At 44.5% G+C, this 14,043-nt stretch overlaps 1 protein-coding gene across 2 annotated transcripts in view; it reads left to right on the forward strand.

Annotated features, from left to right (window-relative positions):
- Positions 1 to 14,043, forward strand: part of YES1 (YES proto-oncogene 1, Src family tyrosine kinase) — a 298,157-nt gene that overhangs the window by 260,690 nt on the left and 23,424 nt on the right. For both annotated transcript variants that reach the window (XM_086965610.1, XM_086965611.1), the window contains exons 9-10: positions 7,658 to 7,734; positions 10,572 to 10,725. In XM_086965610.1, coding sequence (XP_086821736.1) covers positions 7,658 to 7,734; positions 10,572 to 10,725 — 231 coding nt within the window. The remainder of the gene's footprint in view (positions 1 to 7,657; positions 7,735 to 10,571; positions 10,726 to 14,043) is intronic.

The following is a 14,043-nucleotide window of genomic DNA, read 5'->3' on the forward strand; positions in this document are numbered from 1 at the left end:
TGGTGAGCCGACTAAGAGGTCGGGGCAGTTGCTGAAGACAGGGTCCAGCAAGTGGCCTTTGGCGTGAGTGGGGGAGGTGACACGTTGCGTGAGTTGCAGGGCCGCTAGATCGTCTGTCAGGGTGGCGGCTGTGTGGTCAGAGAGGGAGTCGAAGTGGAAATTGAGATCACCTAGCAAGGTGAAGTTAGAGGTGGTACTGACTCTATCGGCCACACTGGATGGTAATATTTCATGGAACTGCTTGAGGGGCCCGGGGGGGCGGTAGATAAGAGTACCAGAGAAGCAACTGTTGGGTGAGAGTTCGATATTAAAGCCAAGACTCTCACAGTCCGGGATGGTTTCAAAGGTGATTCGGCAGTGATATTGTTCCTTGTAGATAATAGCCAGGCCTCCTCCTCTCCCTTTAGGTCGGTCTTGCCGTGTGATTTGGAAGCCAGACGGTAGAGCATCTACTACCGCGGGATCGGAGTCGGAGGTGAGCCAGGTTTCCGTCAGGAACAGTATATCAGGAGTGTATTCCTCTAACAAAAGTGCCATTTCAGCGCTGTGCTTAGGCAAGGAGCGGCAATTTAGTAGGAACATGCGAAAGTCGTGTGTGGGCTCGGGGCTAGGTTTGTGTTTGAGGGGGAGGCGGCAAGTGGGGCAGGTTTGCGTCAGATCCTCGGCTGGATAAATATGCCGGGTGCAGACACTGGCAGAGGGCCTTAGTCCATAGAGGGTTTCTATGTTGTAGCATCTGTGCTGTAGTGGCTGAGATGCAGGGGGGGTGGCCCAGGGCCCGGACTCGGCGCGGACGAGCGCAGACGAGCTTGCCTTATGCGTGCCTTCGGCGCGCATTCGTCGCGCCCGCTGCGCTCGTCCGCTGCGCTTCCGGAAGATGCACATATTTGTAGGGAGGGAGCAATGCAAGAGGCGTGGCCTCGAAGTGGGCGTGTCCCAGTCAGGGAGAGGGGAATGAAGTTGGCGGGAAAACGGCGATTTTGCCCTTACCAGTGCTCGTTTTTCAGCAGGAAAGGGTGCCTGCACACTGCAGTGATGTGACAGGTAAGGTGAGTGATTTTAAAAGCAAAGTGAAATTTTTCAGTTTTAAAACAAAGTTATGCTCAGTTTTCCTTGCTACTCCCGGCTGTGCCTCAGGAGGGTTCAAAAGTTATGCACAGTATTGACTAAAGTGATAGGTGCCCTTCAAATACTTACCGGTCGCAGCTCCTTTTGTTGCATGTCCAGCTGTGGAGGCTCAAAGATTTCTTGCAGAGACTTCTTCCTTGTACCAATGTCCACACACCCAACAGTTCTCCCCTAGTGGCTATTTTCGAGGATCCCACAGAGATAACAACTTACAAGGCAGGGGTAAAGCTGGCTCCCTTAAAGGAGCCGCTGCTGCCACCCCTGCTAAGCCCTGACTTCCCTCTCCTTCCTCCCAATCATACAACACCTGTCAGAACGACTTCAAAGGTTTTCTTCACTTGGCAAAATGTCACCCCCTACCAGAAGGTGTTGGAAATTATCCAATATGGTTATTATCTGGAGCTCACGTTCTCGCCTCCTACCATTCCACCTCCCAAACACAAACTCACCCCAGAACATCAAAGGCTACACAGGAAAGAGCTCCAAGCGCCCCTAATTAAAGTGGCCATAGAACCCATCCCCCACCATCAGCAGGGCATGGGAGTATTCCCTATACTTTCTCACTCCAATAAAGACGGTTCGCTTTGATCTATTCTGGACCTCAAGCACCTAAACAAATGCATTCTTTGAGAGCACTTTAGCATGGTTACTCTTCATGATGTCATCTCACTGCTACAACGACCTGAAGGGCGCTTATTTCCACGTGCTGATCCGCCCGGCACATCGTCAGTATCTCAGGTTTGTTGTCAGCAGAAAGCATTACGAGTTCAAGGTGCTCCCTCTCTGGGTCACCACTGCATCCAGGGTGTTCACCAAGTGTCTTGCAGTAGTGACTGCTCACCTGCACAGAGGAGGAGTCCATGTCTTCCCTATGTAGACGATGAGTCCCACCTGTCAGACCTGCAGCGAACACACTTGGCTCACAATAAACCTCCTTCACCAACTAGGGTTTACCATCGACACTACAAAACCCCACCTTCAACCCCTCCAGATATAGCTGTATGTGGGGGCAATCCTCAACTCCGAAATTGGCATAGCATATCCAAATGCTGCTAAGATACAGTCCTTCCAGATGCTAAACCCTCTCTTTCAACCAGGCTACCAACTCATGATCAGGACAGTCATGCACCTCCTTAGCTTGATGGCCTCCTGTATTGCCACAGTGCCCTATGCCCAGTTGCACATGCGTCCATCACAGGAGTGCTTAGCGCACCAATGATCCCAAGCGGATGGTCATCGCTCTCTGCCATTGAGGAACACCAACAACCTGTTGGAGGGTCTTCTTTTTCTCGACCCAGTTCCGCAGAAGAGCATTACAACGGGTTCGGACTGTGCAAGACCAGTGGGAACTCACACATCAGGGTCTCTACATCAACTACCTCAAACTACTAGCTGTTCGCCTTGTGTTGAAAGCTTTCCTTCCTCACTTGATTGGCAAAGTGGTCCTCATCAAAAGGGACAACATGAAGACATATAGTATCTTCAAAAGCAAGGGGGTGCCAGATTGCCCCAGCTCTCACACCTAGCCCAAACAATTTGACTATGGGCTCTCTGACACAACATACATCTGTTAGTGAAGTACCTTCTGAGAGTGGACAGCGACTTTGCTGACTTCAGCAGGATGCAGCAACAAGTCCTTCTCCAGTACCTCCAGCTTCCAGATATAGACCTCTTCGCCACAGCAGAAAATGCCAAATGCTCAGGCTTTGCATCCTAGTTCCCACAACAACAGTCCAGAGGCAGCGCATTGTGGATGAGTTGGTCAGGGATATTGGCCTAGACTTTTCCTCCTCTCCCACTACTCCGTTTGTAGTATAGAGGGTTCGGCAGACATCTCTCACCCTCATCAAGGTGGCTTCCACCTGGGCACCCAACCATAGTTCGCCATCCACCTCGAGCTCTCATTGTTTCTGCATGAGAAACTCCCCAACAGGCCAGACCTTCTCACGCAGAATCATGGAGAAATAAGAGACCCTGACCTCAGATCTCGCAATCTTGTGATGTGTCTCTTGAAGTCCTGAAATTTAGGTTTGTTAATCTTCCACCCAAATGCATGTGCATTCTCAAAGAAGGGCACAGACCTACTGCTCATGCCTGTTATGCTGCCAAACAGAAGAGATTCATCCACTGATGTCATTCAAAATACATTGACCCCTTAGCAGCCAAAGAGCAAGATATTGCCCGCTACCTGCTTCATGTGTAAATTTGTGGTTTAGCTTTCACATCCATATGATTACACCTAGCTGCAATATCCTCCTACCTTCATAACTGTCAACACATTTCCCTCTTCAAAATTCCAGTTATTAAACCTTTTATGGAGGGCCTCAAGTCATTCCTCCTCGCGGCCCACCTGCCCTGACATGGAACCTCAATGTTGTATTGACAGACTCATTGGCTTTCCGTTCGACCCTCTCCACTCCTATTCACTCCAGTTTTTCTCTTGGAAGGTAGCTTTTTGTTCACCATCACTTCACTCAGGCATGTCAGTGAGTTCAGGAACTAACCTTGTAAGAACGTTTCTTCCAGATACAGAGGGAAAGGGTTGTCCTCCGCACCAACCTCAGATTTCTCCCTAATATGGGCTCACAGCTACACCTCAGTCAGTCCATTGAACTTCCTGTTTCTTTTTTTATCCCAGCCTGACTCAGTTGCAGAGCAGGCTCTCCACACTTCAGATGTTAAACCATAATGACAGAAGTCAACCTTTTAGAACAGCTTTTTGTTGCTTTCTGCAAACACCACAAGGTAACTTACTTATGCTTGTTACCCCTCCTGGTGGGTCGACCAGGATTCTCCAGCCATCGCTGTCCAGGTGTAACCCATCTCCTTGTAGTCATCCTTTGAAGCCTCTGCTCCAGGTGTTTCTTGGTCTTCATCTTTTTGTCTTTCCTTGAGGGTTCCAGGTCAGGGCTTGTCCGGTGAGGTTTGCTGATTGGGTTTGGCTTGCGGATTTGGAAGGTTTTCCTCCGACAGGTGTTGCTAAAGGTCTAGACTTAGCTAGTATTGGGCACTATTGTCTTCCAAGTTTCTGTTCCATACAGAAGGACCAATTTTACATTGGGTTTCAATAGTTGATCTTGGTTAGCAGCGTTGGGTCCTTGGAGCACCAGATCTTCTTTAGCTGAAAGAAGGTAGCCCTTGCTTGGCCAATTTTTGTCTTGACATCGGCACTCACGATCATCGTTTTTTGACTAGGTGATAAGCACTTCACTTGTTTTTCAGAGACACAAAGACACTTGGTGTTCTTCTGTTTCTGGTGCATTTTCGGTTCCTTTCCTGGCTGCCCTAGAGAAGCACTAAATTCTTGAAAGGTGCATTTTGGAATATATTATCATTTGTCTGAACACATATGTTCTGTACTCATTGCAGCCTTGAAAGAGTCTGCACCACTTGTTGCCTGTTGGATGTATGTACTCATTTGAAAAACTGGAGCCATTGAATATAAACCGAGAAGAAGAGAAATGTTTGGATCATTTATCCAAGAGAAAAATTGCTGTTGTTTGTATTGACTGTTTTTATAGTGCTGCGGTTTCGCATTGTAAACTTGGATTTGATTGTAGCCCATCTTTTGGTAACAACTTATGACACCCTATGGGTAGCACAGTGCCGGACACTGTCAGTAGCATTTGATGTACTTGAAGGGGATTTTCAAAATTTGTGATGATATACTAACCCGAACTTTATAAGGAATGTGCAATTGAATTCGACTACTGCTACCTCTCTGTACTGTTAAAATCCCAGTGACTTAATGGCTTGGATACAGTACAATAGTTTTGCTTTCCACCTAATTCAAATTATCACTTGCTTCTTGCAAAGCTTGGAAGCTACCAAATACAGTGCAGCATAAGAGGTTCAAATTCTAAGGACTCTCCAAGGCAAACCCATCAGTTCCCCTCTACACAAACACCAATGGTAGATGGCGGCTCAACTTTTCCATCTTGACACTAACTATACTTCATCATGTGTAAGATGTCATCATGCACTACCACAACTTCGACAGCCCTGCATAGCTCAATAAATAATTACTTGTTACCACTTCATTCTGTGTGGAGTTGCAGCATACCACAGATAATCCTCCACTTAGAAATAAGTTATTTTGATTTTCTCAGAGACCTGACTGTCAAAGGATGATCTGTAGTATGAGGCCACCCCTGCTATAAACTTGTGACTAATGGCAAATTCTTGGCAGAGATGCAGGAACAGCTTCAGTGTACACATCCACAATAGTAGGTCTTCCTGCACATCAATATCTTGCCGTTAACTCTGAGTTAACTGGAGAAAGACCAAACTAATTATACAACTGTTTTTTAGACTTTCTCCTGCACATATCTTCCCCACACTTGATGAAAGTTTGAACGTTTAGTCTCCAGTTGCCCTTTAACAAAACCCGCTTGTTTTGGCTAAATATTTCAATATTTGCTATGAAGATACCATACACACAGATGCTTCTAGGCTTTTTTGTCATCTTAACAATTCGGGTATATGTTATTGTGCATTGCACCCCAATTCCAGACCGGTGCATATTTTAAATCATATCCTTTTTTACAGGAACTTATATTAACACCTATGCCCTTACCCATCAATGCTGTCCGACCATGGGGCTAATATGATCACCTTCACAGTAGCTACAGCCATGCTGAAGCAGGCTTCGAAAAATCTTCTCACCTATTATTTGTGAAAGCCATTTTTTGTACTTCTGTGTGATGAAAAACTATTTTAATAGGATGAAAATCAGAACACTTTACTTGATGTTGAGCAAATGATAAATGTTTTCTAAAATCCACTTTTCACAGATTGTTAATATACTATATAGTTTTATCAGTAAAGCTGCAAGGTAGTGGAAAGGTTTTTGGTCACTAAATGACAGTGTGCTACCACATCATGCTTCAGAAATATATTCATTAAAAGTGAGTGTTTAAACGTGAACTGACAAATACTCCTGCCCTGATGGCAATGCGATGTTAAACTAAGAAGCAATTCCGGGCTCATGTTTACCCTATATGTGGGCTAGATTCTTATTACACATGTAGCAAGCATTTAGTCTGTTTAGTCAAACAAAACAGTTTTGTTTTGTCCAGCAGAAATGCTGAACTTACATATTTGAAAGTGCACTCAAAAACAGAAACGTGAGACTGAAGAAAGGGTGACTCTGTAAAATGTAATATTTTCCAGTGATCGCACAATTTGAGACCACTTTACAGGTCAAGTACATTGCAGTTAGGTTGAGTAGATTATTCAAGTTACTTGACCTGCAGGTCTAGTTACATTTTTATGATTTTTAGAGGCATACTACATGATGCAGCACGTTTCATCCAGGGCCTGGAGAAATATGATCACATAACCCCCATTCTGATGGAACTCCACTGGCTTCTCTTGATGGCCCGCACCATTTTCTAAACTAGCTGCATCACTTACAAACCCGTCACAACAGCATCCCCTCCCCCTTATCCTGCAGACAAGCTCACCGTCTCTGATAGTTCTTAGCACAGGCGCAGCCAGGCCACCATCAAATTGAAGACTAAGAAATGTAAAAAAGAAACCACAAGACAGCAGGTTCTTTCCATCTATTCACCCAGGATCTGGAAGAAAATCCCTGTATTCATCAGGACCACCCTAATACTACTCCAATTTAGGATAGAGTTGAAGACTTACCTTTTCAGAGGACACTACATCACATTCCATTAAGATTCCAGAACTTGGCTTCCTTTACTCGTTGACTTTTTCGGGTCTTTGACATGTACAGCACTCTACCGCCTTTTGGCTAGGTTTGCGCTATATAATTACCATATACATACATTCATACATTTCTGTGCATACAGGTGAGTGACTGTCTCTCAGCTCTCACAAATTAAGAACCAAATATTTAATGGAATCCTAATTGTTCACTGGCTGCTACCTTAATACCTTTTCCCCGCACCTACTTCTAGAAGTAGCCGAAGTGGTATTCAAGAAGTGTTACAAAAACTCATTGCATATGAGCCGAAGAGGGTATGCCTGAATTTGAAAGTTGAGAGAGTTCAGATTCAGTATGAACATACTGGAGAAAAGAAAGTTACCAATGTTTGATGTCCTTTAGGTAAAAAAAGAGTCCTGTGTGGTAAAATAATTATTCGTTCATCTCTTCTGGGGGCGCTGTCGGCTGTGATTCAAACATGGATTTGAACGCTGCTTATGTGAGGAGGCTGCTCAATGAACAAAATATGTCAAAATATTTAGGATAGTATTCGCGAAATGTGAAGTAATATATATCTCCCGTTTTATGCTTTTCAAAGTATTTTGAACTGTTTCACTCATGTCAAGTCGAAGTCGAAAGCAGGACCACAGTTGGCGCTGGTGCGAAGTTAGGCTGCTGTGTGGTAAAATAGTATATAGGAATAGGCTGTTAATGCACTACACGCCAGAGTACTTAGTCCCTATAGGGCTATAAGAATCTAGCTCAGTAAAGTTCTCTCTGACATGCACGATAAAAATGCACCTTAGATGAAAGTGATTGGCAATGTAATTTAATCACATCATCTTCTTTTCGCAGGTAGCTTACTAGACTTCCTTAAGGAAGGTGACGGAAAGTACCTAAAGCTCCCTCAGCTAGTTGACATGGCTGCACAGGTACGTCAATATAATATGGGGATATGTGACAGTAATTTCCGTTTGCAGACAAGATAGATAAAAGGACTGATATGTTTATCCATAGAGTGAGCTTTAACTTGTTTGATCAATATAGGATTGGATCTCTCCCTGTGAGCCTGATGGCTCAGCCCGTTTAGTGCCATTTTCTGCGTCTGATGTACACTTTCCCCTACAATTAACATTACTCAACTACTATATTACTTGATGAAGTCCATTATGTCTTCTTTTGTTAGTATACGGTTGACATGAACCTTATGTTTAGAGTGAAAGGAGATCATGGACTGTTTATTTACTAGTATCCTATCAAGCTTTTATATCTGGGCACAATTTTATTTACTCTCATTGGCAAACCTAAATCATTCTTTTCTCAGCTATGCAGTTATTGCCATGATATTTAAAAAAAAGTTGCAAAGATGTGGTGGTGGTACAATCTTTTACAAAACCTAGTTCAGACCCAACAGTATGCAAATAAGTCTTGACCCTGTGCCTCATCAGAACAGTCCAGCCCGAACTGCCAAGCCAGGTCATCCTTGGACCGGAAACAAGCATCCTGGGACCGGTTAGAGGGTAACACCCCTCATCAGCCAGGCTAGCTTGAATCCAGTGGCAAAGTGAGCAAAGGACCCACGTCTGGGCATACCCTGCCAACTTAAGGCAAACACAAGGAGATGATGGACGGAGCACTGAAACTTTTCAGACACTCCCTCCCCCCAATCACAGATCCGGGTTAAATCCATCACCGTTCTTTAGCTCACTTCACCACCCCAGTTCAGACCCAGCTATATGCAAATCAGTCTTGACCCTGTGCCTCATGGGAACAGTCCAGCCGAACTGCCAAGCCAGATATTCCCTGGACCGGTTTTGGGATAACACCCCTCATCAGTCAGGCTAGCTTGAATCCAGTGGCAAAGTGACCAAGGGACCCACGTCTGGGCATACCCTGCCAACTTAGGGCAAACAAAGCAAATTCAAGGAGATGATGGACGGAGCCTGGCTGATATGGGGTGTTACCCGTCACGAGCCGCTGCCTGCACCCTGACGCCTTGCGGTGCTCCTGACTTCACACTCACGGAGTTCGACCTGCAACGCGTGTGATTTCATGGGTCCGAAGACTCTTGCACCGACGATGACACTCCTCCGGAGGTCCGACGCCCTGCTTCTCCAAAGCTACTGTTTTACGGTTCTCCCCGACACTGTAGCTGGCCCGTGACGTCACGACTGGCCAGAACTGTTTGATTTTTTTGGTGGAGCGATCGACTTCAAGGAGCTGTATATAAAGGCTGTTTTTGCATTATTCGTATTTTGATCACTGCATGTTGGATTGTTATTTTGGTCTTGTTTTACACACTGCCTCTGGGATAAGCCTGACTTCTCGTGCCAATGTGGTGAGCAGGGGTTATTTTAGACTTGTAATCACCTTATCCTGACTAGAGTGGTGGATTCTGCCTGGCTTAGGTGCAAACCCTAGCCAACCAGGAAACCCATTTCTAGCAATATACATATGATTTCATAGCTTTTACATTATATGCGCTGTCTCCTGTGCGTTGTTGGGATCCTTTTCACTTCCATTCAATGCTTTTTCTTCTATATTATTGCTATATCCTAAAAGCTGAAACTGAGACAAAGGGCTGGCTTCACAATTTGTTTTGTTCAGCTATATTTATGTTAGGGGAGCAGGAAGGTATTTGCAATTCTAAAATCCGATTCCCGCATTGTGATCTGTGGAATCTTTGGATTATAAAGTGCACTTCTAATGTCATGAAAGCTATCTGGTGGATGTTTTACCAGCAAAGCTGTGTTGTCAAAGTGAGTGTGTCCATGGAGTGGCCATGCAAATGAATGGAGTAACCATAGACTTTTAGGTTTGTGAAGTCGCACCATTTGCATGTCCACTTCCACCATGGAAACACTTGCACATTTACTCCAAAAAAGAACTAAGTGTTTCATAAGTGAGAATGCAAACACTTGTCACCTTTCATAAGAGATAGCAGAACGAGTTTATCCACGGAAAATATTTTCTGTCTGGAGCAAAATAATAAAGTTTAAATATATAAGTGCACATTTCTGCGGTGCTGTGTCAGGGTGTTAAGAATTTGTCAAAGTGTAAGGGAGGAGGATTACCTGCTACATACAGCATGTGGCGCACTTAGTTTTGTTGGGCACGATTCACCTCTAGGACATTCTAGTGACAGCCTGGAGTGATCAGCGAGTATGGGTTTTTGGAGTTGGCAGGGTTGTATTAAAAATCAGACTCACCTTTAACTCGGATTGTAATATGGTCAGGAACAGGCTGCATGTTTACTGTTAAACATCTGCCTGGAAAATAGGTGATGTTTTATCACTGTCGAAGCTTAATTTCAGTTTTTGGAGCATAATAAATGGCATAACTAGAAAGACTGCCTACTGTTCGATTAGAGTTAGTGCTTTCGTGGCCATGGGTCAAGAGATGCATTTGGAAGGCTGACATAGTGAGCTGGCCATACAGATCATGGGTACTTAGCGTTTTATGCTTCTTGTGGTTGGCAGAAAGGTGAAGTATTATCTTATTTCCAGTGAATATATGACTAACAGGGTTGTCTGTTTTTAATAATTGCGATTCAAACACTGATGAACCACATTTCACTCAGGTACCCAAAGAGTGTTTAAAATGGCAGATGCCCCTATTACACCCTTTGAAGTAATTTTTTTATATATAAATATATGTGCACTTTGAAGGTTTTTATATATATTTTTTATTTGATCATATATATATTATTCACCAGCTCGCTAAGTTTTTCCAAATTACTCGTGTCAAAGCGTTTTCCTGGTTTGCCTAGATTGCTGACGGAATGGCGTACATTGAAAGAATGAACTACATTCACAGAGACCTCCGGGCGGCTAACATCCTGGTGGGAGACAACCTTGTTTGCAAAATAGCAGATTTTGGCTTGGCAAGGTTAATAGAGGACAACGAATACACGGCTCGGCAAGGTAAGAACAACTGTGTTTGGTTAATGTGAAATAGCCTAGACGATGGGAATTGCCATGCGTCTTGTCGTATGCTGCCTACAATTAAATATTCTGCGCTGAAAAATGTTACTGCCCATCATCTAATAACTCTTCCTTTTTTTCATTCACCTTTCTAATTTAATTTACCTACTACGGGAACTTCTATACGTATAATGTGCAATATTACTCCAAGGTGTCTGACTGTTGGTCAACTCTACCATAAGATGACGTTCATTGAAAGAATTTGTGCTTTAAGTCATGTTTAAAGTGAGTTATCGTTGGCGGAGCCTACTAAAAGAATGGGGTTCGGTGGAATTCTGCACTTACCCGTTGATGTCAAGTAATGTCTACCTCCTTTGGGTTTCAGCTCCTACGCTGGGTGTCAGAAGCTCAGCGCTCCTTAGTTCATGCACACTTAGCGGCCCTACCAGCAGAATACTATATTCTGTCAGCAGCTCGTCCAGGAGGGAAAGCTGGGGGAGGAGTGGCCATTATTGTCAATAAAAAACATCAACTCAGACAACTGTCATCCTTGCCTTTGTCCAACACAGAAAATTTAGTCGCTAAACTAGACACTCCCAATGGAACACTTGCACTGGTGCTATTGTACCGCCCACCTCAAACTATGGCCACATTTCCATCTACCCTAGCTGAGTTATTGGCCCCGTTGGTCACCGACCATTCTAAACTACTTTTGGTCGGGGACTTAAATTTTTGGTTTGACAATATAACGCTAGACCCCCAAGCCGCAGAGATGAAAGAACTTCTTGATGACCTCAACCTGACACAATATATCCACACGAGACTCATCAGAAAGGTCATAGCCTCGACCAAATCTGGTCCTCGAACTTACCAATATCTTCGATAGACATAAAACCATGTTGTTGGTCTGACCACTACAGCATAAGTTTCTCTTTCCAGCTAGACAAGACTATCCAATTTAAGCTACAAACCAGTAAGACCACCAGGAAATGGGCTTCCATGGATATGTCTGCTTTCTTAAATTTTTTAAATACCTCCCTTCCCCTAGAGAGTACCAATGTGGAGGAGGCAGATCTCCGGTTTAAAGAATGGCTTACTTCAGCGGTCAATATCTATGCTCCTCTCACACGCCTGTGCAGCTCTAGGAGCCCGGACGCACACAAATGGTTCACACCTGAGCTCAAAAAATTAAAACTGGAAGTGAGGCAACAGGAAAGGGCATGGCGCTCTCAGTATTGCCCTCTAGCCAGGGCTACTTATTGCCTAGCAAGGAAGGCATATAAAAAAATACTACATAACCATAAGACCGCATATTTTTCATCCAAAATCTTAAACTCGACTAATAAGTCGAAAGAAATCTTCAGGATAGTGAACGACCTATGCAATGATGACAGAACCTCTCCTCCGGTAGTTCCTACACAAGCACTATGCAACTCCCTGAATGATTTCTTCAGTGAAACGATTCTACTGATTAAACAGAACATCTCCACACTTCCAACTTGTGCCCCTGTGGACGATATTTTTTTTAATCCCCTAACCTTACATTCTTTTTCCCCTATTGATTTGAAAGTCTTTTTAGAGTTACTAGCTAGAGTCAAATCAGGCTCCCCTATGGACGTCTGTCCCCCTCAAATTATGAAGGAAATCGGCCGAGCCATTCCCAACAGCATGATCCCCCTGCTTAACAACTCTCTCACTTCAGGGATAGTCCCCAGCAGCTTCAAGCAGGCTTTATTGATACCCCTTACGAAGAAACCTGGTATTGATCCATCGGACCTCACAAATTATCGGTCCATATCCCTGCTGCCCTTTTTGTCCAAAATGTTGGAGGCTCATGTTACCAACTGCCTCTCAAACTTTGTGGAGGAATCGGGCTATCTTCAACCTAATCAAGCAGGATTTCGGCCTGGTCATTCTACTGAGGCAGTAATACTGGCCGTCCAGAACACCTTGAGGTCCAACGCTGACAAAAACCTTCACCAAGCCCTGGTGCTCCTTGATTTGTCCGCGGCATTCGACGCGGTTGACTATTCCATTCTGGTCAACCGTGTCGAACAGGCAGGCCTTAGAGACTCTGCCTTGGCTTGGCTAAAATCGTTCATATTCGAACGCACCCAGTCTGTCTGCCTAGGATCTTTCTCAGCTCCTAAAATCAATTCCTTCTGTGGGGTCCCCCAAGGCTCTTCTTTGTCCCCCTTATTATTTAATTTGTATATGCGGCCCCTTCTTTTTGCTTTAAGTAAACACAAAGTCACTGTATATAACTATGCAGATGACTTGCAGTTAGTCTTTGCACTCCACTCCCCTAATGCTGTGGAGGAGTTTCAAGCAACCATGACCCTTATCCAGAGGTGGATGTCTTTAAATCACCTCAAATTAAACCCGGGGAAAACTGAGCTGATTTTGCCCGGCAAGAGCGAAATCAGTTGGAGCCCTAATTTCTGGCCTGCTGACATGGGCCTCCCCCCAAAGAAATCACAAACAGTAAAAAGTTTGGGGGTAACCATCAATGAGGACCTCACTTTAAAATCCCAGATCGGTACCGTGGTCTCCTATGGCTTTTTTCAACTGAGGAAAATCAGGAAAATTGCACACCTCCTCACTCATACTGCTCTAATCCAGGTGGTCATGGCCCTAATCCTCTCCCACATTGATTTTTCAAACAGCCTCTATCTTGGCTTACCCCTAGGCCAACTTAGAAGATTACAGTACCTACAGAACCAAGCTGCCAGACTGATCTGCAATGTTCCCAAATGGGTCTCGATTAAACCTGGCTTAGAGGCCTTGCATTGGCTACCTGTGTCCCAAAGAGCCGAATTCAAAGCCGGGTGCATCATTTTTAAGGCATTGCAAGGCAAGGGCCCTTTTTTTATCAAACAGTTGATCGGCAGATACGTCCCCTCTCGCAGCTTGAGATCCGCTCACAAAGACCTGCTTGAGGTACCTCGCTTTAAGAAGAAATGACAGGGAGGCAGCAGTTTTCATTTTTTAGCAGCTACCCTGTGGAACTCTTTGCCGCTAGCCCTTAGACAGAGCAAGGATCTCCTTGCCTTTAGAAAGGCATTTAAGACTCACCTATTCACACAGGCATATTTTAAATAGAGACTTTCGTTGATCCACCCCTTGTTATGTTTTTTTATCTCTTTCCAGCGCCAAGAAGCCCCTGGGCGTATGAGCGCTCTATAAATTTTAAATAACATAACATAACAGGAGGAGCATGAGGGAGACACTTGTACTTGGTTGGGTTGCGTGACGATTTTTGGTTGATCGGGAAAGTTCACACAGTATATAAAAATCAAAATGCCTTTAACTTCTGTT

This window comes from Lissotriton vulgaris, chromosome 4_1, assembly GCF_964263255.1.
Source record: "Lissotriton vulgaris chromosome 4_1, aLisVul1.2, whole genome shotgun sequence".
Classification (NCBI taxonomy): Eukaryota; Metazoa; Chordata; class Amphibia; order Caudata; family Salamandridae; genus Lissotriton; species Lissotriton vulgaris.